Genomic DNA, 27,656 nt, shown 5'->3' on the forward strand with positions numbered 1-27,656 from the left:
TTGAAAATATGGTAATTTTTTGTGATTCTTGCTTAGAATAAGTGAATGCAAAATCCACTTTTCTTTCAAAAATAAATATTTATTTATTATATAATCATATCAATTTTATAAGGAACTTGGTTAAAAAGTTTTAAAAAATTATATGAGAGCAAATAATTCGAGCAGCACAACCCTTATAGAAGTTCGTGCGATGTTCTTCAAACATCGTCTTTTCACAGAGCCCGCAAGAATACGACGTTTTTTATCATACTCAGATGGGCAGATCATACAATTTTGTCTAACTTAGCAGATATACATCAGCAAATAAGGGTTTATTCAAATCTTCGCGAAACACTAACGCGGTCACACAGGTGGGTCGCTTAAGGCACAAGCTTGATTTGACATTTTTCTTCCTCAGAAACACAGGAATCAATTTAAGCATCCCTTTACAGTTCAGTTCCTACCATCAAGAAGGTTTTTTAGGGAGGGGTTTCTGGTTTTATATATTTTTACCATTACGGACGACGTTAGTAGTTTGGCAAGTTCAGGAAATCCCATTTTATCGTGTTTTTTTATATTTTTCGTACGTTTATATGTAGTAAATACAAAAATTGTATTTTGAAGTCCTTACAACAATTAAAAATCGACTGTATGCCCTCAAAGATCCACCGTGCGGACCACGCGTAGCTTTAAAATATACGCTCCATGAAAAGTGGATTAAAAAAAATTGAAAGGCTAATTTAAACTGTTTCCAAACGGAAGGTGTTCCTGGAGGTTTGTATAATAAGTTTGTATTTCTTTCTGTTTCTAAATTGTGCATTAAATACATGGCGAGTCACCTGTAAGGCCTCCTTGTCAACATCTACAATTTTAAAGCAATAGTCAAAAAATCATGTCAAAAGTTATGTTTTCGCAAGACTCCGGGTAGTTTCAAATATCAGTATGTCAGTAAAGGTGAAACAATTAGAAAAATCAACACCACAGGTGTTACTTCGGCAATTCTAGTCGTAATGCATATGTATGTGTGGTCGCGAGAGCTACCCTACTCGTTTTTGGTTTCGCTGATTACGAATTCAATTTCAAAAATTCCGAAAACAAAATGGCTGATCTAATATGGTGGACGAGTATGCTAAATAAATTCTAGATTTTTAAAAATTAGTATTAGGGGGTTTTCATGGTCACTGATTATGAACCTGATGTCAAAAACTCAGATAAACGACGAATCCAATATTATGATAATTTAAAAACGTTATTCAGCATACAAGTCCGCCATAATGGATCTGCCATTTTGTTGTTTGAGTTTTTGACATCAGGGTCATAATCAGCGATCTTGAAAACCTCCTGATACCAAATTTTCAACAAAGAAAAAACCAAAACTTTATTTAACATATTTGTACGCCATATTGGATCCGCGATTTCGTTTTCAGAATTTTGGAAATCGTATTCGTAAGCAGCGACCTTCAAAACCCCCTGGTATCAAATTTTCAAAAAAATCCCAAATTTATTTAACATACTTTCCCGCTATATTGGAATCGCTATTTTGTTTTTCAAATTTTTGACATCGGATTCGCAATCAGTGACCCTAGAAATCCGGGAGTAACGAAACTTGGCCGAATTTATGAACATTTTATACTTTTGGCCAACTTTTTGGGTGTTTCAGAACACTGTGCGACGTTAGTGTTATGGTAAGTTTAGAAAATATAATTTTAGCGTCTTTTTTATTATTTTTTCATATATTTATATGCACTTAATACAAAATTTGTATTTTCAGATTGATAAAACATGTATAATTCGACTCTGTGCCCTGAAAAACTCACCTTACGGACGATGTTCATGTTTTGGTAAGTTTGGAAAATCTCATTTTATCGTGTTTTTTCATTAATTTTTGTATAATTATATGCACTAAATGGCGAAATCGTATTATTTGATCCAGATTTGGGAGAATAGGTGATGGTACGAGCAGGCTGCGATCTCCGCCGTACACATTTTGATTACGAGTCTGCAACACTACATTCGATAATTTTAGCGTTCTTTTACTTTGCGTTAATATTTTCTGTGGATTTCCTGCTCATTTTATATTTTTAAATTTTTTAACTGAAAAATATTCGTTTCTTTTCTTAATTTCACATTATTTTACATGGATTTAATATTTTACATTATATGTTACATATTTTAATTCTCAGCTATCGTACGTCCTGGAATTGAAATTCACTTGGATGCTTTTATACAAATGATATTCGACTATGTTGATTGAAATACTAACACTTTAGACAGATTGAGAACATTTCATTTAAAGGAAGGTATTTATCAGTTTCTCTGAAAATTTACCAGAGAAAATAAGATTTCAAATTGAAATCAATGAAAATTAAAGACTTGGGAGAGATCAACCCTGTTTCCACCGAAATATTTCCTTCATCTTGAGATCTTGTTTGTTTCTACGGAAAATGGGAAAAGGTTCCCTCTATACCTGGGTGGTATGGTTTCATGGAATACGTGATGGCTGAGTTGGCTTACACCATATCACAGGTATTATGCCTTCCATCTATTAATGCTCTACTTACGGACTATGATACCATCCAATCTGCTTTGATTTCTGCATCAGAAAAATGAAAAGCTTTGAATCAGAATACTTGCTTTGTGACGTTTGATTTGCCGCTTTATCTGAAAGCTCGAGATATCATCGCCGCCTGTGTTCAATATAATTTCAGCAATGTTAAGATAAATAAGACTTGGAAGATTTCACTTCTTGTTGTCTTATTTGAGGGGTAATTGTTTCATAACAAATGGAAGTGAACTAAAGGATGCTTTTATTACTATTAACGCAGAAAATCCTATGGAGAAAATGCTAGAAAGCCATGTATATTCTCACGCAGTTAGGGCTCATAAGGTGTGCCACCTGGCATTATCAGATATTATAATGCAATCAATTCAATTCAGTGTAAAGGATCGTGCTGAGATGGATATATTATTGAGTGATTTTGATAGATTAGAAATCCTCAAAATAAAACATAGAGATTTCTTCAAAACTGTTGCTCAAAAGTTCAATCAGGAACTTGATAGTTTCGAAAAAAGGACCTACTGCAAAACTGTGGTTGCAGTAATTCAAAATGGTAATTCTGATAAAGCAGTTCATCGAAGCAGAACGATATGGTAACTGAAAACTACATATTGAAACTACACAAAAGATTAGTCCATTTTTTCTTGAGAGTGGACACTTCCATTATGCAAAGACTGGTCATCTGTATTTGCAGGGTATACTTAATTTGGAAGAGAAGATGGATCCTCATACATACAAGCAATTTAGAAAACAAGGTTTTTTCACCATCAGAGGCTCTGAGAAATTTTGGTCACAAGTATTTTGCGGCTATTTGCAGGAGTTATGTGCAATACGTGGAAAAACACTACGGAGCGAATGACATTCATGTTTTCGACAAGTATGCAACTGATTCAACGAATAAAAACGCGAAAAGTGCAGAACCACTTTTTTCAGGAAGGAAACTTGCCTTGAAAATTTCATCAGCATATGATTCTGTTGTCTTCATGGGAGAAAACATCGACCTCTTAGTTCTTTTGGTAGCTTTATATAAAGATCATTCAGATATGTCCTAAGGACATATCTGGAGCTGGAGAAAAATTCTTGATTGTCCTATATGGAGAATCTGAAACATATATTTCTTTGGATTCTCTCCGTTATCAAAATTTCACAAGATCAGCGACGAAGAGTAACATGAATCTTGCTTCACTTCCACATACCGCAGAAGCAGCACGGCAGCATTTTCTCTGCACTTACAATCAAGTCCGAACTTGGTAGAGAGTCATGAAGAATCTTGAAGACTGGGGATGTAAGAGAACTGAAGCTGGACTCACTCCAGGCAGAACAACCAAGAATCCTGCTTCAGAATTTCTTCTAAAATTCCTCTTCTGCCAATGTAAGAAAGGATGCGAAATGGCATGCAGCTGCACAAAAGCAGGGTTGAAATGCTCCAACATTTGTATTATCTGCAATGGAATTGTGTGTGAAATAACTTGAGAAATAACCTGAATTACCTGAAGTAACCTGAAAATAACTTGAGAAGGATCGAAACGAGCGAGGAGATACATTTGGAAAAGATCAGAGATGGGCTAAAGATGTGGACTATTCCTACAGGAGACACAACAATACAAAAAAAACGCATTGTTCACTCTATCTCAATAGTTGTGTAAAAACGAGTATGAACGATTATTTTTTGCACATATATTTTATTTCCTGAATGAATTATTTCTGTGATAAATATTGAAAATAATAACCATATATCTAAAAAAAAGTATAGGTGATTCTAGGAAATACACCTTGCTTCACCCGGGCTTCACTCTGAATCTATTTATTTTACAGAAAAATATTTTTGATGGAATTTATAGAGAATTTATTTATCTACAATTCTAAACCTGACTTTGTTGGTTTCCGATGCACCAAAAAAACGTTATTTCCAAAAAAATATTTGTTTTTAAAATGTCGTAAGTTGTGTAGAACACGAAAATGAACGAAAAAAGCCACTAACTTTTCTGAACTTAATGCAAGGTAAAACTACCTACCGCCTGGAGTATATGTAACCACTACCTTAATTTGTTTACAGGAAAGAGTAGCTGAAGTAGCTCTTCCACAAATGAAAACATTCCCCGTTCAAATAAGTGGCGGATATGATGCTCAGGTGAGGCTTCATCTGCCACCAGGACTGAGGGACGAAGAAATTACTCGGTACCCAATGGTTGTTCAAGTGTACGTAAATATGGTAGTATGAACACATAGATGTATCTGCTTTTAAACCTTTAATTCGATATGTCATGACTTCAGTGAGAGAATTTCAAGTGACATGAGAATAAATACAGTACAATAATAATGAATAAAATAATAAACGTATTAAACATAAACCTATAAACATAATAGAAGTTACGAGTAGATCACATCTGACGCCTTATCGCACCCTTTTCCGCAATGCTAGAAGCACTGGAATCGTCTGTAGACCCACAATCTACTTTAGGACCACCCTGCTGTAAACAGTTATTTTTTAAAATAAAAGCAGAATTATTCCTAAAAATTCGTTCTAAACTTTGCAGACAAACAGGAGTCACGCCAACCATGTTAAAAAAAAAATTGAGCGATTCAAATTAAATGCAAAACGAGAAAATGATTATACATATCACAGTTCGATGGCACCTTAGCTGTCGAAGCAGTTTTTGTTCAGTTTCATGGCAAATGTTAACGATGCAGATTTCTACTCCACTGGCCGTTGGTAACTAGGCTAGCAATGTACATTTCTACCTTAACGCTGATCGGTAAGTTGGTGGAAAAATTATAAGACTTTAAATCTTTCATGCAAAACAACTTGGTTAGCAGAGCCATTTACACAATTATTTTGGCTTAAGAGAAGGTGGTTACGTAGGTTATTGTATCGTTGATGGTGATAGGGCTCTCACTAATAGCAGTAAAAGTTGTCTTAGCTGTGTTGATGATGATGGCAATAAATGTGGAGATATATATGGTTAAAGGGGTCATTTGTGTGTTTTCTCACTCAATAAGGTTGATATGTATTTAGTCGAAGGGTGTGTCAGATAGCTGTAATGTTACCCACTATATACATGTCTTCTTTTTCATGCCAGAGAGTGACCACGAAAAAATCACGCTCGCGTTATTAAAGAGCCGCAGCCTATAAGCGCACTACGCCGTGCTTTGGCAAACCCCTCAGACACCGTGCTATGGATTTCCTGACCGTGGATGACGTGGGCGTAGTTATTTTGGTAGCAACTACTGGGTTCCTCTTTTTAGTTCAAGCAGGTCTCGTAGAAGCGCCGATAGCATAAAGATTAGGTGCAGTGTTTAGTCACTTCGCATTTTACCCACCAAAACATGATTCGAAAAGCCAGCTCCAATTTTGCAGAAAGGACAGCGTCCAGCCTAGCGATGTCCAGTATACAGCCCCTGTTGCTTTTCCCGCCTGTTGGTTTCTATTTGCCTTGACTGTAACGCCATGGTTACCAGACATATATTTAGTTCGGATGTCCTTCTGGGCATTCGTCTTCTTCTTCCGGGCAGCTGCCCTAATAGTTATCGCCTCCCAAGGTTTATCCTCTTCTTCGAGAAGCCCGTAAGTCATCCTGTCGACGCCATGTTCGATGACGGTATGCTCTTGATAATCTCTTCATTCTCGTTCGTGGTCATCTTTTGACTTTTAGCTTTCCATCTCCACAGCTTAGCCCAATCGCCCGAAACAAAAATATTGGTCTTTTTCGAGGACGGCTGAACTTTAGGAATTTCCTTCAGACTGAACCTTGATTTCCTGACTCTCTCTATCCTAAAAGATGTTTTCTTAAATTGACGGCAATGTCCTTAAAACCTGATTGAAACCCGAAGTATAACTGGGTTCTCCAGGTCAAAAATATGTTTACACCATGTAACTCGGAGAACCTCTCTCTGGACTTGCAATCATATCTTCACCTTAGATTACCTTTTTATATAACTTCTATTATTGTTCAACTTAGACTTCTGGGCTCTATCAGGGGTTGTATACGTTTTGGAGAATATAAATTTAATTATGACTCTGCTAGACTATGCCCTATATGCAACCTGTCAGTATCAGAGGACTTTTATCATTTGCTGGCTGTTTGTCCTGCCTATTCGGATTCAAGAATATCAATCTTAGGTCACCCAGCAACCACGATAGTCAACAGCCAGGATTGTCTGAGTCTTTTAAACTCTAATTGTCCACACGAGCTGCGCAAAGTTGCATTGTATGTCCGACAGAATCTACAAATAAGAGCATTTATTCTGGAGGCGTGACTGTCTTGACAACCTTAAATAATTTTTTCGCTTGTACAATTTTTTGTATGTTACTTCTTTTTGTTCTGCTGCTTAATCTGGTTGCACATGATTACTTTTTGTCTATATTTGTTCTTATGCAAACATAAAAGCCTTAACTTTCTTAGTAGGGCCCTTTGAAAAACGTCCGATGGGTTCATCGTAAGAAAAGACAAAAAGAGATAGAATCTTGCCAAAAACTGCATCCTAGCTCGAGGGTTAGACTGCAGAATTTTATCATTATCATCCTGCAGTCTTCAAATGGAATTTATATGGAAATCGGGCGGACCCAATATTGCAGAAATTTTTTTTAAGTGGAAAAAGGATAATAGAAAAATATATATTAAACAAGAATAATTAAGGGTACAACCCACTTTGGACGCTAAAACAAGCCTACCTTTGCGAATTTTTTCAAAGAATCATATGAAATATATTGGTGTAAAAGGTAAATGATTTAAAAATGAAACTCTAAAAATGTAAAAAAAAATTTTTTGTATAGTTTTTTTTTCAGTTTTGATACGCTAAAACTGTAGCTGAACATTAGGCCATGCTTTTTATGAAGCTAAACATGAGGCATAGTATTTCAACAACGGCTTATCTGAAACAAAAAAATCAAAGTGTTTTAGTTTCAGTATGTCAGTAGCTGAAAGATGAACTATGGATTTGATTTTTATCAATAAATAACACAATGGCGGTCAAAATAGAAAAAATTTAAACAAACGCTTTTTTTGCACAGATTTTAGTGAAAAGAAATAGTAAAACCTCAAAATTATAACTCGCCCGTTGTCCATTTTCCGTCTTTTTGTATTTAGAATATATGGTTCAATTTTTACAAGAATCTGTCTTTTCTTTTTACAGTAATCGTGCCGCCCGTTCTAAAAAACGTTGTTTTGAGAAAAACGCGTTTAATTTTTTTTTGAAAAATCATGAAAAAATCTTAAATGAATTTAATCGGCGATGCCTGTACCGTATATACCGCCTTCTGCTTGTTCCTGAACTTCAATTTCTTCTAATTTTGCGTGTTTTGGTTTCGTTCTGGCCTCTTTGGAAGATTGTGAGCTGCGGCGGTTCGCATCTTTAATGCGTTACTTATTGCGCTGCTTCATTGTAAATGCAAGTCAAAGTTTTCCTGCGATTTTGACAATTTTTTTGCCATTAAACATTTGCTTGGGCGCCATATTCCATATACACTGGTTAAAACTTTCATTGTTATTTTGTGTATGACCACCCAAGCACCGTTCGAGCAGCTCCGTTTTCGTTAAGTCATCGTAAATCGGTTTTAATAATTCTTGATATAGTTACACTGCTCGGATCTTCACAAAATTATAGTATGATATTTTTAGATATATATATACTTTTGAAAGATGTAAAAAAATCTATTTTTCAAAAGTGTCAAAGTGGGTTAAACCTAAATTATAATTCACATAAGTTAAAGTATATTATTGAATGCTGCATAATTTTAAATATATATACACACATATGTACATGCTTATATGCGATGAAACTTTTACGCAAACTAATATATTTATATACCTTATAATATATTCTTCCATTGCGTGAGTACGAGGGTTGTATTTAAAATTTAAAATCAATTAATATAAGGGTGTATTACGAATTGGCATTGTAAAGACGCATTTCTAACTATTATTAGTATTTTGTTTCAAAGATAAACACTACGCATAATAGACCGGCCCCTTTCTTTCACTTAGCTCGTATTAAGAAACTATGCCTCCGCGACTAATATTTGATACCTATCTTCGATTTGATGCAATCACACGTTTCACCCTTTATCACCCTTTCTCGTCTACTCGCAATCCGCTAACCAGTGTTTCACCATTGCAATTCTAGCTCAATTCCCACATTCTCGTCTTCCAAGGAAGCCAGAACCTATTAAAAGGGTCCATGCAATCACATATCATCTTCGCTATGGGGTGCTGACGACCCTTTTTTCCTTTCGCACATGAAAACAGCGCTTACTGCTTTGAAATACTCCACCCGTAGACCCAATTGAACCTCGAGCCTTTTATTCTCTCCTCCCCATCAGCCTCCTCTGTCTCTTTACCGTTCTTCTTGACCACGCCATACACCTTTCTCCCTTTCTTAAGGATCCTTCTCAGTTCATACCTCTGCAGCACATTCCTTGTAATATACCTATATCTTCCAACCTCCAACTTTTCATCTCCTTTCTTGTTCTGCTTTTGCCAACTTTTCCTAGCCAGCTTTCTTCCCCTCTCTTTTTAAAAACTTCTTTTCATACTCACACGCCTGACTTCCTGTTATAATCCCTGAACGCGTTCTCTTCACCAACCTTCTAACAATACAAGTAGGCGTGCTCCTTGCCAAGCGCAGCGTCGATTTTACGTATGCTCCTGTATCCTACTTGGGGCATTATTCCTGAACCATTCCTCCTCGAACTGCAGGGGGTGAAATTTGCATCGTCGCGCGCTCGGACAGGTTGGCCAGTTCTACCGGGGACTTGGTCGAATGCACGATTCTCCAGCGAAGCTGCACAAAATTCATAAATAGTTTATTTAGTTCGCCTTTTTTCGCGCATTGGTTGCTTCTCGGAACTTGAAGCTTTTTGACTGTCTTCGGAAACAGATCATATTCTGTTGCAAATTAAGTTTTTTCTAGTTACAATCGTCCATTTTCATTTGGAATAAATGCGTAGTATTTTAGAGCGCCGGGAATTGTAATTTCTTTAGTAAATTTAGTTTCCAGTTTTTGGACATACCTGCGTGATCTTCTTTCAAACTAAAAATAATTACTGTTTCATTTAAATGATTCTTAGCTCATTCGAATAACTCCGTCGCAGATAGTATTGGATTCCATGCTGATTGCTGCAAGCTAGCTTTTGCCGCAAGTCTTTTCGAATTTCTACCAATCCCGTCAGCTGGACCTTTTCCATGGGCAGTTGCCTGGAAATGTATTTATACAGAAATTTCAAAATCTTTTTGGTCATTTAAAAGATTTATAAAGGCATATTTATTTTTAACATTTCTGCGCATCTCCGTCTGTCACATAATCATTTTTGGTAACAACGCTCAACTTTTCTTGAGGTACTCGTTGATAAGCTTTTGAAATGTGTACACAGATGCAGTGCATTAAGTACTCTCTTTCTTTTACAATAGCTTTAAGGTGGTTGAGAAACAAACCTTGTTGTTTCGCATAAAATGCGTGGGGTTTGATGTTTTTAAGCTTAGTAAAGAGTGCTTCTACGAAAGCATCAGTGTCTGCTATTTCGGTCTTAACAGTGCTTCAATTAGTTTGCTGCCAAACTGATCAGTCAGTTACTTTTTAATGTTTTCGATATCAGGACAAGATTCGCATTAGTTAAGATGACAAGCGTCAGTGAGTTCGCTGCACATGATTTCTTCAAGGCAGTCATGAAAATCTGACAGTTGTCTGTTAGTTCCCTCAGTTAAGTGTTTAATATCAATCGCATTCAAAATTAACTTTACATTCTCATTATAAACGCAGAAACAAACATTGTGAGTTCCACTTGCTCCAGTTAAAAAACAGTGTTTGGCGTCACTTGTTTTTTCTGCCAATTTTGGTCCTCGCTTGGCTTCTGGAAAAGTCAGAACTCCAATTTTGACAACTAACTCTTTCGCTTTTCTGGCTTCACGTTCAGATGCACATGTTCTATGCGCATGTTTTGTCTACGACTCCAAGACTTAGGCGCGTGGGTGAGTAGACAAATATTTTCTGAATATGTAGTGCTCTTCTGCTCTACTTTTTTTTATTTGATTCAGGACTTCGAGACCCGCTAAGTGATTTTCGTCATTCCATCCTTCATTCTCATTTCTCATTGGCAAGCAAACATCTGTGTCTTCGTTTATCTCTTCTTCTACATTAATACCAGGCTTTTCTATGACTCTAAATGGCTGTAAATCGAAAGTTCTATATCATTTTCTACAAGCACCACATATTTTACTGCCTATCGGCAAATCAGGTAACACTAATTGTGATTTTCCGTTAAAAGCCTCAGAGAAATTCCTCTGACATGTTTCTTCTTACGGAAAGGATTTGCACATCTACTGCGAAAGCGTTGCATCGAAGACATGGTCAGCGCTAGATGACCATGAAAGGTCTCTAGGGATCTCACTTTACCTCGAAAGCAGCGATTCGCAAAAAGAATTGAAACCGATATAACATACGCAGAAAAATAGGGTTGTTTCGCGATTTTAGATCAAATAATTTTTTAGTACATAATTTGAATTTGAATCGTGGGTGCTAAGGTGCTATATTTGTTAAGGATTATGTGACAAAAAAAGTTATGCTGTTGTAATATTTGCTTTAAAAGTCAGTAGTATGTTGAAGGATAACAGTAATTGAAATTATTAACACATTTCAAAGTCGTACATATTTACGAATTGTTTAGTGAACATGACTATATTTAAGTACATTTTCAATGAATTCTTTATACATGTCATAAATATATTTATTTTCGGTAGATTTTCTCTATTGGTTTTTACGAAATCCTCCTTTGAAATTTTTTTTAAAGAATATTTTGCAAATTCTATTTTCGATGTGCAGATAACCAAAACAAAACCTCGGCACGGAAAAAGATATTTGAGAATCAATGATACGTGAGCTGTGATTGGAGAACAATCCGACCCCTTTGACGTCCAAGGAGCCTTTCAATCGATATTGTGATAAAAAATTCCCATTTCAATATTAAATTAAAAATAGGAAAAAATACGTAATCAATATTTTATGGGCGATTTTATAGTAAGAATTTTATATACAATAATATCCATTTATTGGAAGAATGATATCTGACTTTGAGAACAACTTTATTCTAAACAGTATGCGTTGGCTGCTTTTACCTTTCAGGAGACTGAAGTCTCTTGAAAGGTAACAACCAAAATTAGGATTTATGCATCACCGGAAGTACCTGATTTCTCAGAAAAACACTGGCGGGGCCAGCGAAACGTTTCGTTGTCTTCGAAGTTATCTAAAATGAACTTTAAATGGGTGTTTTATTTTCGGCTTCATTTGTTCAAATTTGTGCAACAAAATTCAACCCCTAAAAACTACCCGCTGTCGAGCAAACGTCATATCGGATCCAGCGAAACTTACCGCTGGTTCCGGCATTATCGAAAATCAACTATATTTAGGTGCATTATTTTCGTCTCAAATTGTTCGAATTTGTGCAACCAACTTCAACCCCTAAAAACTGCCCTCTATACAAAAAACACCATGGCGGGACCAGCGAAACGTTTCGCTGGCCCGACATTATCCCAAATTAACTTTAGATGGGTGTGTTATATTCGTCTTAATTTGTCCAAATTTGTTCAACAAACTTCAACCCCCAAAAACTACCCCTGTGGGGTAAACACCATTGCGGAGCCAAAGAAATCTTTTGCTGTCCCCGCCATAATATTTTTCGTACAGGCAACAGTTTTCAGGGGTTGAAGGTGCTTGCACAAACTTGAACAAATTGAGACGAAAACAATGCACCCATTTAAAGTATATTTAGGATAATGTCGGGACCAGCGGTACGTTTCGCTGGATCCGATATGGTTTTTGCCTAACAGGGGGTGTTTTTTAAGGGTTGAAGTTGGTTGCACAAATTTGAACAAATTGAAACGAAAATAATACACCAAGCTAAAGTTAATTTTGGATAATGTCGGGGCCAGCGAAACGTTTCTCTGGCCCCGCCATGGTGTTTTTTGTACAGGCAGTCTTTTTTAGGGGTTGAAATTGGTTGCACAAATTTGAAAAAATTAAGACGAAAATAATGCAGCTATATAAATTTGATTTCGGATAATTTCGGGACTAGCGAAACGTTTAGCTGGATCCAATATGACGTTTGCCTGAAAGGGGGTTGTTTTTAGGGTTTGAAGTTTGTTGCACATATTTGGAAAAATTAGGATGAAAATACACCCATGTAAAGTTAATTTTGGATAATGTCGGGGCCAGAGAAACGTTCCGCTAGCCTCACCCTGGTGTTTTCCGTATAGGGTGTAGTTTTTAGGGGTTGAAGATGGTGCACTGTCTAATTTGTTTATATGGATAGTTTAAATTATTGTTAATTGATTTAAGCCTTTGACAAGTCTGTTTGATGTTACAGTAATGATGAAAATATGCAGAAAAACCTATAAAAAGACATTATGAAGGGGCGAGGGGTGCACGCTCTTCTAAAAAATACTTGTGTTCCTTAATCTGTTTATAACTATATGCACAAATTTTCAATGCATTAAGAAGAGCTGAAATTAATTCATAGAAAGTTTCTGTACCAATGAAAAGTATGTTTGAATGAATCAAATTTGTACGAAACAATGTCGGTCGGTACATCGGCTGGAATCGCCGACCTGTTTTTTTGCAATCTTGCAGTATTGACCTACAAAATGAATCAGCTGATCACCAATTATTAAGGTTTCATTATTTACCATTCCTGTTCTTCATCATTAATTTTAATTTCAATATTACTGAAAATTTTCTAAGAAAGTACTTACATATTTTAAAGTTTTTAAGCAAAATTTTATTTTATTTTTTACGAGCCCTCAAACTTGAACTATTTTTAAACAAGATCAGCAAAAATACGTTCATTTATTTTCATTCATTGAATTTAAAAATATTTAATCGATGAGCCCAATTGTTTCGCCCTACCTTAATGGCTACCGATGTAATGTAATAGTGCTTTATTTAGATGAAACGTCAAATCAAAATAAACGATAGCAGATCACGAGTGTTAAAATTATGTTATGGAAAGTAGAGTCCCATCCTAAAGCCCGAGGGAATGATCACGCCTGGTGGATGAGACTGCCATATTTATCGTAGTATTATCTTGAAATTACCATGCGAAGAAAAAGTAATCTAATGAGAAAAGTGGACTCAAGGCAATGTGGATTATTGAGCGCGGATCAGCTTGAAAATAGACTACACTAAGTAAAATAAGCTCAACAATCGAATCAATTAGAGCATAAATGGATAAAGAGTCAAACATTTATTTTTCAGCCTGCTGACCCTCAAAAGTTGAATATTATACACTTTTATTTGGTACAGAATTGTTTTAAGTGTAGCCGTTAAAAACTTCCATCCATCCACCCTGTATTTCTAAGGCTGATCGCTCTTATCGCCGTAACTGCCTCGCATCGCCTCGCCTGGCACACATGTTCCTACTTTCTCGCTTTGACTCACATTACCAAACTTTACCTCCGTAGAAAATATTTAATACTCATCTGCTATTTGGAATGTTTATATTTTATTTATAAATAGTTTCTTGCCTATTTACAATATTTCCTTCCCCACTCCTGTCCGGCTTCCCATCTCTTCTTCTTCATATTACGCAACCACCCATTCACCTATGATAGTGCACTTTTCATCAAATATGGCAATAAAAATAAATAGCAAAACCTTATTGTGGGTCTTGGAGAATATTCTAAATATTGAGATATTAAATGCTGAAATATTAAATACTTAAATATTAATTTTAAATTGAAAGACTCTTTGCCGGCAACCAAAATTACACAGCCACACAAACAAAAAAAAGTGTGCGGATCTAGTAACAAGACACACGTATTCCTATGGATTTTAGGACGCTGAATTCAAATTAGGTATCAAAAATCACCCATCACGTCATGGTTGAGCCATAACCTCAAAAAATGACGAAAAATCATGCACTGAGGCAAATAAATTTCAAAATAATACCAGTGATGCAAATTTTCACTTCGAAAACATGTCGACAACTGTGAAGGATCAACCCTTGCCTGATATCAACTTATTTAACATAACTTTACCCAACAGAACCTGACCTCACCTAACCTGAATGAACAGAAATTTATTCAACTACACGTAAAGCTCTGGAAGCATATTTTCCCAGTAGCAAATGTGTGCTACATCGAATGGTTCTACTCGAGCCTAACCTAGAAATAAATCTAACCTAGCCTAACCTAACCTAACCTCACGAAACACAATTAAACTGATTGTGTTGTCCCGTTGTGTTTGCTGTACCGTTTGAATCAGCTTGGGCTTAACCTGAAAAGAGGTCAAACCCATCCTAACCTAAAAAAACATGACCTAACCTAACCAAACCTAACTTAATTTCACGTAACACAATTAAACTCATTGTGTTGTCCCGTTGGGTTTGCGGTACCATTTCATTCAGCTTCGGCTTAACCTACATAGAGGTTTAACCTATCCTAACCTAATAAACCTGACCTAACCTAACCTAGCCGAATGAAATTCAACCACACGTGTAGCTATGTAAGCGTACGATTCTCAGTCTTAAATGTGTGCTATATTTAATAGGTTAACTCGATCTTAACCTACAAATGAATCTAACTTAACAGAACTTAACGAAATTTTGCTTAACGCAACACAACTTAACTTAAGTGTTCCCGTTGTAACACAATAAAATTCATTTCACTGTACTACAGGTGGTTAAAAATTTAGACGCACATTGCCCATTTGAAGAAACTTAGAACTACAAGTAGAATTGACCCCATTTCAATTAACCTGATAATGTCTGTATCAATTAAAATGTAGAACTGCAACTCAAACATGCAAATGAACAAGAGTTTCATTCAAAAATTTTTTCTCTCTGCTTTTCTTAGACTTAAGGGATATATTTATACTATCTTTCGTGTTTACATTTTATCTTGCTTTTTATCGTAATTAAATTGATTTATAGACCAACTTCAGTCTATTTTCTGCCTGCTATAACGTGTCCTTTTTTCTTCGAAGGAACGATGCAAAGGGTTACGCTTACATTTAAGACCTACATTCGTTTCCCTTTCCAACATCCAGCAAAAATTAGCCATCATGACCTCGTCCCATCTACCCTGATATCGTTGCTCCGTCACTTTTATGTCTTGATGAAAACGTTCCCCTTGTTCTTCGCTGAAATCACCAACATTTTCTGGAAACTTATCCAGATGGGTATCTAGAAAGTGAATTTTTAAATTCATCAAGCAGCCTAACTTTTTGTAGTTTCTTATCATTTTCGGAACAATATTCTCGTAGTCTGGACTTTTTTTGTTACCGAGGAAATTTGCGTTTACTGCTTTAAAACTTTCTCAAGCGTCCATTTCAATTTTCGTCATATCGCTCACGAAATGAGTATCTCTTGCCAATATTCGAATCTGTGGTCCATCAAAGACTCCTTCTTTCAATTTAGCGTCTGAAACATTAGGGAATTTAAGGGATATGTCTTATAGCATTGTCCATTTTTGTCTAACGCCCTGACATATTGTTTCATGAGCCCAAGCTTTATGTGGAGGGGTAGTAGTAAAATTTTTTCTGGATCAACGAGGCTTTGGTTGATGATATTATGAGAACCAGGTTTGAATGAATCTATTGAAGGCCAATGTTTTTTGCTGTAATGATTGGTTCGATCTCTGTTATTCCACAGGCATATAAAGCATGGCTCTCTCGTGAAATCCGATTGTTGGCCTAATATTATTGTTATGATTTTGAGATCACCACATATTTGCCATTTATGATTCGTGTAATTAACTTTTTCAAAAAGTATTTTAACATTGTTATATTCTTCTTTGATGACCGTTGAGTGAGCTATAGGGATAGGAGCGTAAGTATTCGTGTTATGCAGTAAAACAGCCTTAATGCTGCGTTTTGACGAATCAATGAAAAGTCGCCATTCTTCGTCTCTGTACACATTTTTCTTCAAGTGGTTCATTAGTCCGTTAACGTCAGTACAGTACACTAAAGACGTCTCTTCGTCTTTAACGAAAAACTTTCTGAATTCTTTGTCCCTATCGCGATAGAATAAAACTTTTATGTTTGGCTCTAGAAGATTTCTTCTTTTTAGAAATGAAGCGGCAAATTCAGCGCCGTCTTTCGGTAATCCAAGATCTCTAATAAAATCATTTAGTTATTGGAACCTTCAATTTCATTTTATGCACGCCATATTCGTCATCTTTTCCGTCATTTTCATCGGAATCATCAGAACTATTTTCTGTTTGATCACTGGTTTCACTACCGTCTCCATGACGTTGACTTTCAACTTCCATTCTATCATCTTCTAAAGCGCTTAAATCAGTCTGTCGTGCATTTTTATTGATTTTAATTGCTCTTGTGACTGTGCACACATAAAGGTACGAAATGTTATTTTTATTTTTGGCGTTGAACCCTTTGATGGAATTCATGCAAAAGTAGCAGTCCTTCGCAATAACGGGTTTTTTCCATGTGGTTGGTGTAGAATACTTGCGGTGCTTTTCGTTGTTTGAATTTTTTAGATGATACAACATAAGTCTGCAGGAATTGCAAATGACGTGAGGAACCCATTTTGTTTCTTGGTGCTGTTTACCCAGGGACTCAGCCAATGTGGATCCGTTGCCTACCGTCACCACGTGGAGGTGCCCTGGTTATAGGCACAAGCGAATAATGCTAGCAACAAGCGATTACGAAACTCCAGACATTTACTGCTATTAATGTCAAAATATGAAAGTACGCAAGAACAGGGTTGCCAGCGTAATCGGTTAGGTTAGGTCAGGTTTTGTTAGGTTAGGATAGGTTAAACCTCTATGTAGATTAAGCCGAAGCTGAACAAAACGGTACCGCAAACACAACGGGACAACACAATCAATTTAATTGTGTTTCGTTAGATTAGGTTAGGTTAGGCTAGGTTAGATTTATTTCTAGGTTAGGCTCGAGTTGACCCATTCGATGTAGCACACATTTGCTACTGGAAAAATATGCTTCCAGAGCTTTACGTTTAGTTGAATAAATTTCTGTTAATTCAGGTTAGGTGAGGTCAGGTTCTGTTGGGTAAAGTTATGTTAAATAAGTTGGTATCAGGCAAGGGTTGATCCTTCACAGTTGTCGATATGTTTTTGAAGTGAAAATTTGCATCACTGGCATTATTTTGAAATTTATTTAACTCAGTGCATGATTTTTCGTCATTTTTTGAGGTTATGGCTTAACCATGACGTGATGGGCGATTTTTGATACCGAATTTAAATTCAGCGCCCCAAAATCATTTGGAATACGTGTGTCTTGTTACCAGATCCGCAAAATTTTGTTTGTTTGTGTGGCTGTGTAATTTTTAGTTGCCGGCAAAGGTTCTTTTAATTTAAAATTAATATTTAATTATTAAATATTTCAGAATTTAATATCTCAATATTTAGAATATTCTCCAAAACCTACAATAAGGTTTTGCCAATTATTTTTAGTGCCATAATTTATGAAAAGTGCAGTATCATAGGTGAATGGGTGGTTGCGTAATATGAAGAAGAAGAGATAGAAAGCTGGACAGGAGTGGGGAAGGAACTATTGTAAATAGGAGAGAAACTATTTATAAACAAAATATAAACATTCCAAATAACAGATGAGTATTAAATATTTGCTGCGGAGGTAAAGCTTGGCAATGTGAGGCAAAGCGAGAAAGTAGGTACATGTGTGCCAGGCGAGGCGATGCGAGACAAGTAAGGCGATAAGAGCGATCGGTCTTAGAAATACAGGGTGGGTGGATGGATGTTTTTAACGGCTAGTTAATGCACTACAGTGTATCTTAAAAATGAAGAATGCGGAAAATGAAAAGGGCGGGGAGAGAAGGGCTGTACTTTGCTGGACTGACTGTCTAAGTCGGTGCAGTATAAGTGGACGTTCGCTCCCCTCAGCCGGTGGCTACCTGTGAAGGTTGGGAGCGAAATGTCAATCACCCGTCCGTTGTGCCCACTTTTATTAAGTATTATTCTGGCATATTTAGATGTTAAGTTGAAGAGGAAAAGGAAAGGGGGTACAACATTAGAAACAAGCAAAGTGTATTCACTAGCATATGCAGATGATATATTGCTAGTAGCCAATGATACAAAAGGTATTAATCTGTTTATGAAAGTCTTCGAAGACTATGTGAGAGACAAATGTTTAACAGTGAATGTGAGCAAGACCAAAATTGATGAGCTTCAGGAGTCAAAGGGGCAGATTAGAGTACGAATGGAAGATGAAAAGTGTCGTGACGGAAGTGGTGGATGGATTTTGCTACCTAGGGTGTGTGTTCGATTATATGGTCGGTCGTTGAACTGCTGATCGTCTCTAGCTTTATCTTTGGTCAATCTTTTCATCATGAATATTCACTGGAAAAGGCAATTCAAAAGAGCGGCCTTTTATTTATGTCTCAACGAAACTTATTCAACTTTCTTTTAGATTTGCTGTTCCAGGTTTAATACAGAAAAAGTTCAATATCACTAGTTTTTTTAATATTTAGCGGATCTTCGACCATCTTCTGGCCGTTTTTACACTCTGCAATCTTACATTTTTCTTCGAAAAGACTGCAATGCGTAGCTATCTCAGTGGGACTGATACTGAGCAGAAATATCTAAAGTAGTAAGAAAGAGAATAAAGGAAAGATATTTACTAATAACTATAATCATGCCAGCAGCGGTGCGGGATGTGTCGTGTGCCAATACTTTGAGCATGTGTAGATGAAGCAAATAACGTTGGAATTACTCCTGCATATAGGTGTACACTCAAACGTTATTTAAAATATTGAAAATAAAAACTATAAGAATTTCCAACAACTATACATTTTAATTTTGATTTCAATGAAAACAACCCTACCGAACATACAGCTAAGAGAGAAATTTCGATGCTCAGCAAATAGATGCGACCTTCAGATCCATCTGTAATAAAGATACGCGAACGCTAACTGCTTGCATCAATATCAGATGAGCTTTAAAAATTACAATCCCCAAATCTTTCACTACTTTCCGCAGCGATATCGAAACTATCATTGACACTTTCTTATGTAGTTTTTTCCCGTAGAATTCGAAAGTTAAAGAATTATTTTGTCACGCGAAGGTTTAGTGCATTAAAACATGGATTTTTAAACTTATCCTTTTTTTAGGCCTTCTTTCCCTACCCTGTTGTACTAGCTCTCTCTCTCTCTCTTAGATCTTCCAGTTTCTTCATATATTCCCCCCCCCCCGTGGCCAGTTTTATTTAGAATCGATTTAATTATCTTTTCTGTACTGCCCTCCTCTTCTTCATCTGTACACCTATCTAGCACATGCAGCTATGTTTTCTGCTCATGCCTACATACTCTACACACATTCTCTTATTCAAATATCCAATACCTACATGCTATCACACCTTCTCCCAGTCTGAATCTCACTACTTTATTCCATTTGCTCTCCTTCTTAATCTGCTTCAGGTACTCTAGTTCCCCCTGCCTGTTAACCAATCTATACTAGCTGTTGTACCTCGAATCTGGAATCTTGTTTCATCTCTCCTCCCCTTGCCTTTTTTCATCTCTTCCTCTATTTCCAGGTACACGCTTGTGTAATTTTTCTTGCCGCTCCCCTTCTCAGTTTCTCTTCGAAGTCTGACCACAATTTTTTCTCGACCTATTCTCGTGTTTTTATCTTTCAGTCGTCCCTGGACCTTCTTCTCCCATTACTTAACTCGTGCATTCTAATCTATTCTCACTTGCAGCTCGCTTCCTCCTCTTGTTTCGAAAACACACCCTAGGTAGCACTAGGTTAAACATTTGTCTTTCACATAGTCTTTGAGGACTTTCATCAACAGATTAATACCTTTTTTATCATCGGCTACTAGCAATATATCATCTGCATATGCTAGTGAATACACTTTGCTTGTTTCTAATATTGTACCCCCTTTCCCTTTCCTCTTCAACTTACCCTCTAAATATGCAAAAATTATACTAAATAAAAGTGGGCACAACGGACGGTTGATTGACATTTCGCTCCTGGCCTTTACAGGTAGCCACCGGCTGAGGGGAGCGAACGTCCCCTTTTACTGCACGGACTTCGACAGTCAGTCCAGCAAAGTACAGCCCTTCTCTCCCCGCCCTTTTCATTTTCCGCGTTCTACATTTTTAAGATACACTGTAGTACATTAACCTATTATTCAAAAAATGTGTTTGACAGTGTAGATGAAAATCCTAAACAATTACAAGTAGATGATGTAAAAACTATTAAATTAGCTGTTTATAGAGCTACACCTAAATTAATTCCAAGCCTTCCTAAATATTTGAAGCAGACGTAACACGTAATTAGCAATTTGGATTTTCAAACTACATTCGGTGAGGATTTTGTAACGTTAAATAATGAGACTGAAAATTTTGTAAATATTACAACTGAGAAAAATTTTAAATTATTTATCCTTTTAAAGTATTTGTGCATTAATGGTACATTTAATTATTCTATTAAATTTTTCACTAAACTTTTCACACTGCATGACTTTTTAAATGGACATTATGTTGCACTTGTTTACTGTTTGTTGAAAAATAAAAAAAACTTCCACGTATCAACAATGTTTTTCTGCTCTTTGCAAAATGGGCACTGACAGAGGTTCAGTTTTAGAACCAACTAATTTCGTTGTAGATTTCGAAGTAGTGATACATAACTCGATATGATGGCCTAGCGTCACTATACTTGGCTGGACGTTTGCCCCTCTCAGCCAGAGCCTACCTGTGAAGCTCGGGAGCGAATCGTATACTGCCCGAATGGACACCCTTACCTGAGCCTCCTTCCTGTCCAGAATTCCTGACATTTTTTATCTGCTACCTTCACCTTTATCCAATAGCGTATTCGGTTATCCTACACTGGTGCACTGCTATCTGCACCGACGTAGGTCGGAGTGAGAAGAAATAAATAAGAAGAAGTAAGACGGAGCAATCGGAGTGCTCTTACTCTACACCAGTGCAGGATAAACAAATGCGCTACAAGTATCCACAAATATTGTTTTTATCCTCTCTGTAAGACCTGCGTTTACTCCTCTCTCTTCCATAGCTACCCATTATACTCTCCTCTGAACTGTGTCAAATGCTGCCTTCAATCTACAAACAGTGTACGAGTGTCTGATAGTCACAAAAATGTATGAGCGTTTGCGAAACTCTGTACTCAGAGAGTTTTCAGGATGCTGATTACGAATCTTACCAATAATAAAATTTTGCGAATCTTTAAGGTTTTAAAAATTAAAAATGGCGGACCCAACATGGCACTTATTACGAATCTTATTTTACATTTTTCAGCTTTTTGTACCTGAAAGGACAATTCTAATTAATTATGTAATTTTAAAGTGAAAAAGAATTAGCTTTCATGAAATTGCGTATGATATTTTTTCTAATTATTAAGCTTTTGACCAGAACGACATATGGTTTCTCCTGAATGATTATAAATAATGGGATGCGAATAGCTTTTAATAAAAGCGGCAAAAGCAAAAAGATTGGTTTTAGTTCAAAATTTTGTAACTAAAATTTCGAAAAAACGCCTTAAAGCTTGCTCGCTTGTATTTATTAACCTCCTCAACACTTTCTGTTTCTGATTCCTGATTGATTCCATGTTTTGACACACTTTTAGCACGGCAATTATCTGAAATAGATAAACATGACAAGATAAGGCTTTTCGAGCTTCTTTTGACGATCAACATCTAATGAAGAGACCTATCCTGTCTCCAAGTAATTATCATTTCTTCAGAAACAGTAATAAATACACTAGGAGTCATTTTGTTATAATTAACCAAGGGCGAAAGTTATCCTTCAGTATTTTCCTCTCTGTAATTAGCCATGCTAGACTTCACAGTTCTGAGAAATGGTACCTAATGACTCCGAAAAGTCAACCTGCACAAAATACATCGGTATGTACTAACGATTCCAATCTGGATTCAGAACATCTCTGAAGGGTCTGTTTCAATTTGATAGTTCCTCTTACTCACTACAATTTTCTTATATTCCATGTTTATATAGACCTGAGTTTTCTTTCACCTAAATAAATTGTTATAGCTTATGTGCATATTTGTTCATAGCTCAATCTAGAGTCTCCAGACCTACATTTCCTTACCCTTTGCATGCTTATTTTAGGGAAAATTCTATACTTAATATGGACTTGCATGTTGGTGGCGGCAGTGAGAACATGTGCGGTGACAGGTGATGAGAAGATGTTACGTAGTTTATGTAGAAGGTGTGTCTGAAGTATGAGGGTAGGGCATAGGATGTAAGTAGGATTACACGCTCGACTCCCCGCTATAATCCCTAAACTCGTTCTTTCTTTCTCTCTACTGACAATATATCATGACTGCATTTTATTTACTTCGAAGCTTATCTACCACATCCACACCTCCATTCCATAAAATGAAAGGCTCATCTCTAGTGCATCGAACAATTTCATTCTCCTTGAAAAGTCATCTGTCTCAGTCATCATCATCAGTCTGTACACAGACTCTTTTACCTCCTGTACTCTCCAGGTCTTTAAGCATCTCTCCATCTAGGTCCCTCTTTCGTCCAATCCCCTCATCTCTCTTCGATGTTTCTCATCCCTAAAATGAATCTTTAAAAAATTCCCTCCATTCCACCCTCCCTATTTGCTCACTTATCTCTATCGTACGTTTCCTAACCCTCTTAATTATCTTCCGCACGTCCCCTTCTATCTTAAGATTCCTCAACTCCTCTTCCAGGTCTTTCTCCTCTTCTTTTTCTTGCTTCTTACACATCAACTTAAAATCCTTCCTTATTTCTTCGTAATCCTTCCTTTACGCTGTTCCTTCTTTTCACTTCCTGTACTTTCTTTTCACTTTTAAACTAATTCTTCCAATTCAAATTTAATCAGGACATGCTTTCATAGATTTAGTTTTTGTAACCGGCCTGCATCCTGATACAAATGTAAGTATTATTCGTTCCGACTGATTGGACTCGGCACGAGATATATGCCTCCTCTGGTTCACTGCTTTTATGCTTTCATTTTTGATTACCAAACAAAATATAAACATTTTTTGAAAATCCGGCTCTCGTCCGCACAACAAGATAATATTTAGATGACATTTGCCAAAAATCAGAAAAAAATATATACCGAGCGGCCGGAAACTTGTATCCCGTTTTTTGAGTCTAATAAATCGCCGTGACTGGGACAATATATCTTTTATAATTCCCACAGTAGGAAATGCGGAGATTATCATGCATTCTAGAGATGGCAAAATTAACCTAAAAGATCCCGTTGGGATCTTGTGTGGAATTCTCTTGTTGGGAAACAGCGTATTTGCATTTTAATTATGCTACATAAAAATTCAACATTGAAAACCATTACTGAGAACATTAGGATGACAGGGAAGCCATTCACATGCAGATTTCGTTTTTATATGAGATTTAATATAGAAGCTAAAAAAAATGTTTTAATAATGCATTTAATTATTACTATTGGTTTCAAAAAATAGGAATGGCGCACCTGGGTCGCAGTCAGTAAGTGACATGTTCAAAATTGATTGGGGAACTGTTTTGGCAAGTGAAAGAAATATGATAGTCGTCGAAATCGATGGCCGAGGTAGCGGTGGTCAAGGTTACGAATTGATGCACGAAGTTTACCACCGACTGGGAACAGTAGAAGTCGCCGATCAGCTGGAAGTTACAGAGTAATTTAATTTACTAATTACCTATATAAATACATGTATAATTTAAACCTATCATCTTCTTCCAAATCTTTGACGGCAGGTATCTCCGAGACTCATTGCACTTCGTAGACAAGCGGCGCGTTGCCATTTGGGGATGGAGTTATGGCGGTTTCGTAGCTGCACATGCTTTAGCCTACCCGGATCAAGATGTCTTTAACTGTGGAATTAGTGTAGCTCCAATTGTAAACTGGGAGTTGTATAGTAAGTTAAAATCTACTTTTATATAAATACGCATGTAATAAGTGTCATCCAAAAATAAAATTGTGTAACTGTTGTGAACACAGCGAAAAGTTTTTCTCGCCAGGGTTTTGTAGAAGTCTCCTCTCGATTCCCATAGATCGAACGTAAAAGACGATTTTGCATACTGACCGTATTCTTTCTGCGGCCGATTAAGGAGAATGTCGGATGACAGAGTGGGCGTCGCTTACTTTTTTGGGTAAAGTGATCCGCGTCATTTACTATGGGATATCGCACGCCGAACACCCGAGAACGATATTTCCAGAACGTTGGAAACAATGACATGCACCGAGATCTAAAAACTATGTAAACGTGGCTAGATTAGATTTACTGCAAAACTTTTCATGCCCCGATATCAAGAGATCTGAGCTCGATCTTCGTCCATGGAACTACTCCAAATGAATAGAGTAGTACCGGGATGGCAAGCATGTTCGTTGCAGATACTTCGTTCCTCGCCGACAGTTCGGAAGACCAAATCTGTCGGAGGAGACGTTTGTATCTGCTTCGGAGAGAATGCCTTATAGATGTCACATCCTGAATGCGGCTCTGTGGCACGCCCAGGTATGCATTAGTCTCTCCAGCGCAAAGGTGTCGTATGGCGCTTCTATCAACAAGCTTAGGATCTTCAGGGATTCCATTAAGTTTTCCTCGCTTCAAATAAACCTTGGCGCATTTGTCTAACCCAAATTTCATTCCAATTTCCTTAGTATATCGTTCGACAATCCCCAGAGCTAGATGCAGTTGCTCTCTGTTTTTAGCATAGAAGTTAAGATCGTCCATGTAAAATACGTGAGTGACCTTGTACTTTCGATCTGCAGGTTTTCTGCACAAGTACCCGTCGGAATGGCGTAGTGCTAGAGATAGTGGCAATAATGTAAGGCAAAAGAGGAGTTGGCTCATGGTATCGCCCAGAAAGACACCTCTCTGAAAGGTGACCTTGTTAGTTGTCACACGATTTTTTCCAGATGAGATAGTAAATCTGGTTTTCCTAAGCGGCATCCATCTCTCAATGCACCCAACTATTTGCAGATGAACCTTTAAGATTTCCAAAAGACAGATGATAAGTCTATAGGATGTCGAATCGAAAGCTTTCCGATAATCAATCCAGGCCATCGATAGGTCACGCTGGTAGAATGCTGCATCTTTGCAGACACATCTATCGATGAGCAGGTTCTCCCGACATCCGGCTGCGCCTTTCTTTGAGCCTCGTTGTTCATACATTTCTTGCCACACAGGTTCAATTGCCCGAACAATCCTATCATTTAGAATAGCTGTGAATACCTTATAAAGCGTGTTCCGACAAGTTATTGGCCTGTAATTCTTAAGGTCAGTTAAGTTGCCTATTTTCGGGAGAAGTATTGTGCGCCCTTCCACCAACCACTCTGGAATCGGTTCTTCCGACTTCAAATATGAGGTGAAAATACGGGCAAAATGCTGATGGTCTGAAGAAAACTTCTTCCACCAGAAGGTACTGATACAATCTGGTCCCGGTGCGGAATAGTTCTTCATCCCTCTTTATACTTTTTTCACCTCCTCTTTTGTGATGGGTGGGCATTCTTTATTAGGTGTTACGAGGGCAACACATAACTCCTTGAAGCTCTTTATATTTTCTGAGTCTTCGTCCAGTCTATGCAGAACTTCGTAGCCTTCTATCCAAAATACTTCGACCTCCTCTAGTTTGGGTGGGTGTTCGACAGTAACTGGAGGGTACTGGAAGAGTCGAGATGGGTCAGAGAGAAACTGTTAATTTTCTCTGACCCACCTCTCCCTTCGCTCTAGACTTATCTTAGCGTCAGATACTATCCGTATTCTCTCAAAAATATCCTGTCTGAGGGTCAGCAGCTTTGACTTGTTAAGTGTGTGATAACGGGTAGGGAGTTCGCGCGCGAACTTTCGAACCTTGGCGGTAAAATTCCTGCCAGATGTGATGTAGTCAATCACACACTGACTGAGCGACGCGTACTGTCTTGCCCACCCTATCTTTACGGCAAGTTGATGCATTCGTCTTTTGGTCTTATAATCAGCTGTTGGTTTTGTGTTACGGTTCGCATCGGCCAAAACTCTCGCTGCATTATACACACAATAATTGATAGCCCAGAGGTCGGATTCTCTGTAAAAATGTCCACGAAGCTCGTCATCCATTTCAGCCAGATCTTTAGGCTTGAGAGAAACCTTGGTGTTGATGTTTCTTCGGGTCGCAAAGCACCGCTCTTCATCTATTGGATGCCTGCCCGAGGTTGGTCTTAGTGTCGCCTATCTTTCTCTGTTGCCGGCTTGTTCTAGCTGTGGTAGATTAGGCGTTCCGCTTACATAGCAGCCGTAAGCAGCCGTAAGCAGCCGTATCCAAGCATGCGGGTCTCTACAAGGATGGACGAACCCCTTACCCTAGCTTCTCGTGGGAACAGCAATGACAACACCAAACATAGTTGTAGTAAGTGCGGTTCAAAACAACAGAACGCGAATGGCTCCCGACAATGGGTCGGCCAACAATGCCGACCAACCTAGAGCTGGGGGAGCCAATGAAAATGGATTCAATGCGATGGATCGGCGGGATCTCGTGACCTTTGGGTGGACGGAGCAACTGAATCACGACTTGATAGACTGCTACGATGCGAGTGTGACCCGTGAGCGGGGTTACATGGCACGGCTGCATGCTCTGTGGTGCGAGAAACACACGGAGCTATCGCACTTTTCGCAGCAGCGTCTGCGAAACCATGCTGAACTACTCCGTAAAAGGGGCTATGTAAGCGGAACGCCTACTCTACCACAGCTAGAACAAGCCGGCAACAAAGAAAGAGAGGCGACACTAAGACCAACCGCGGGCAGGCATCCAATAGATGAAGAGCGATGCTTTACGACCCAGAGAAACATCAACACCAAGGATTCTCTCAAGCCTAAAGATCTGGCTGAAATGGATGACGAGCTTCGTGGACATTTTTCCGGAGAATCCGACCTCTGGGCTATCAATTATTGTGTGTATGTGCTGCGAGAGCTTTGGCCGATGCGAACCGTAAAACAAAACCAACGGTTGGTCATAAGAACAAAAGACAAATGCATCAACTTGCCATAAAGATAGGCCATTAGCAAGTGAAAGCTTAGCACCTCCAAGAGCGCCGATAATAAGGACGATCAGTTAAACAGAATATTCCGGGTACAATCGTTGCAACTCCCTTATAAGGTCTCGATACCTCTCTTTCTTTTCATTCTCCTTGGATATGATGTTTTTGTCAGCTGGTGC

The 27,656-nt window shown here is 37.6% G+C and overlaps 1 protein-coding gene across 1 annotated transcript in view; it reads left to right on the forward strand.

Moving 5' to 3' along the window:
- The window catches only part of LOC117178714 (inactive dipeptidyl peptidase 10), a 1,065,008-nt gene that overhangs the window by 926,920 nt on the left and 110,432 nt on the right, over nucleotides 1-27,656 (forward strand). Inside the window, exons 12-14 of the mRNA XM_033370143.1 lie at nucleotides 4,593-4,735; nucleotides 23,948-24,142; nucleotides 24,222-24,382. Coding sequence (XP_033226034.1) covers nucleotides 4,593-4,735; nucleotides 23,948-24,142; nucleotides 24,222-24,382 — 499 coding nt within the window. The remainder of the gene's footprint in view (nucleotides 1-4,592; nucleotides 4,736-23,947; nucleotides 24,143-24,221; nucleotides 24,383-27,656) is intronic.

Source organism: Belonocnema kinseyi, chromosome 8, assembly GCF_010883055.1.
Source record: "Belonocnema kinseyi isolate 2016_QV_RU_SX_M_011 chromosome 8, B_treatae_v1, whole genome shotgun sequence".
In the NCBI taxonomy this organism is placed as follows: Eukaryota; Metazoa; Arthropoda; class Insecta; order Hymenoptera; family Cynipidae; genus Belonocnema; species Belonocnema kinseyi.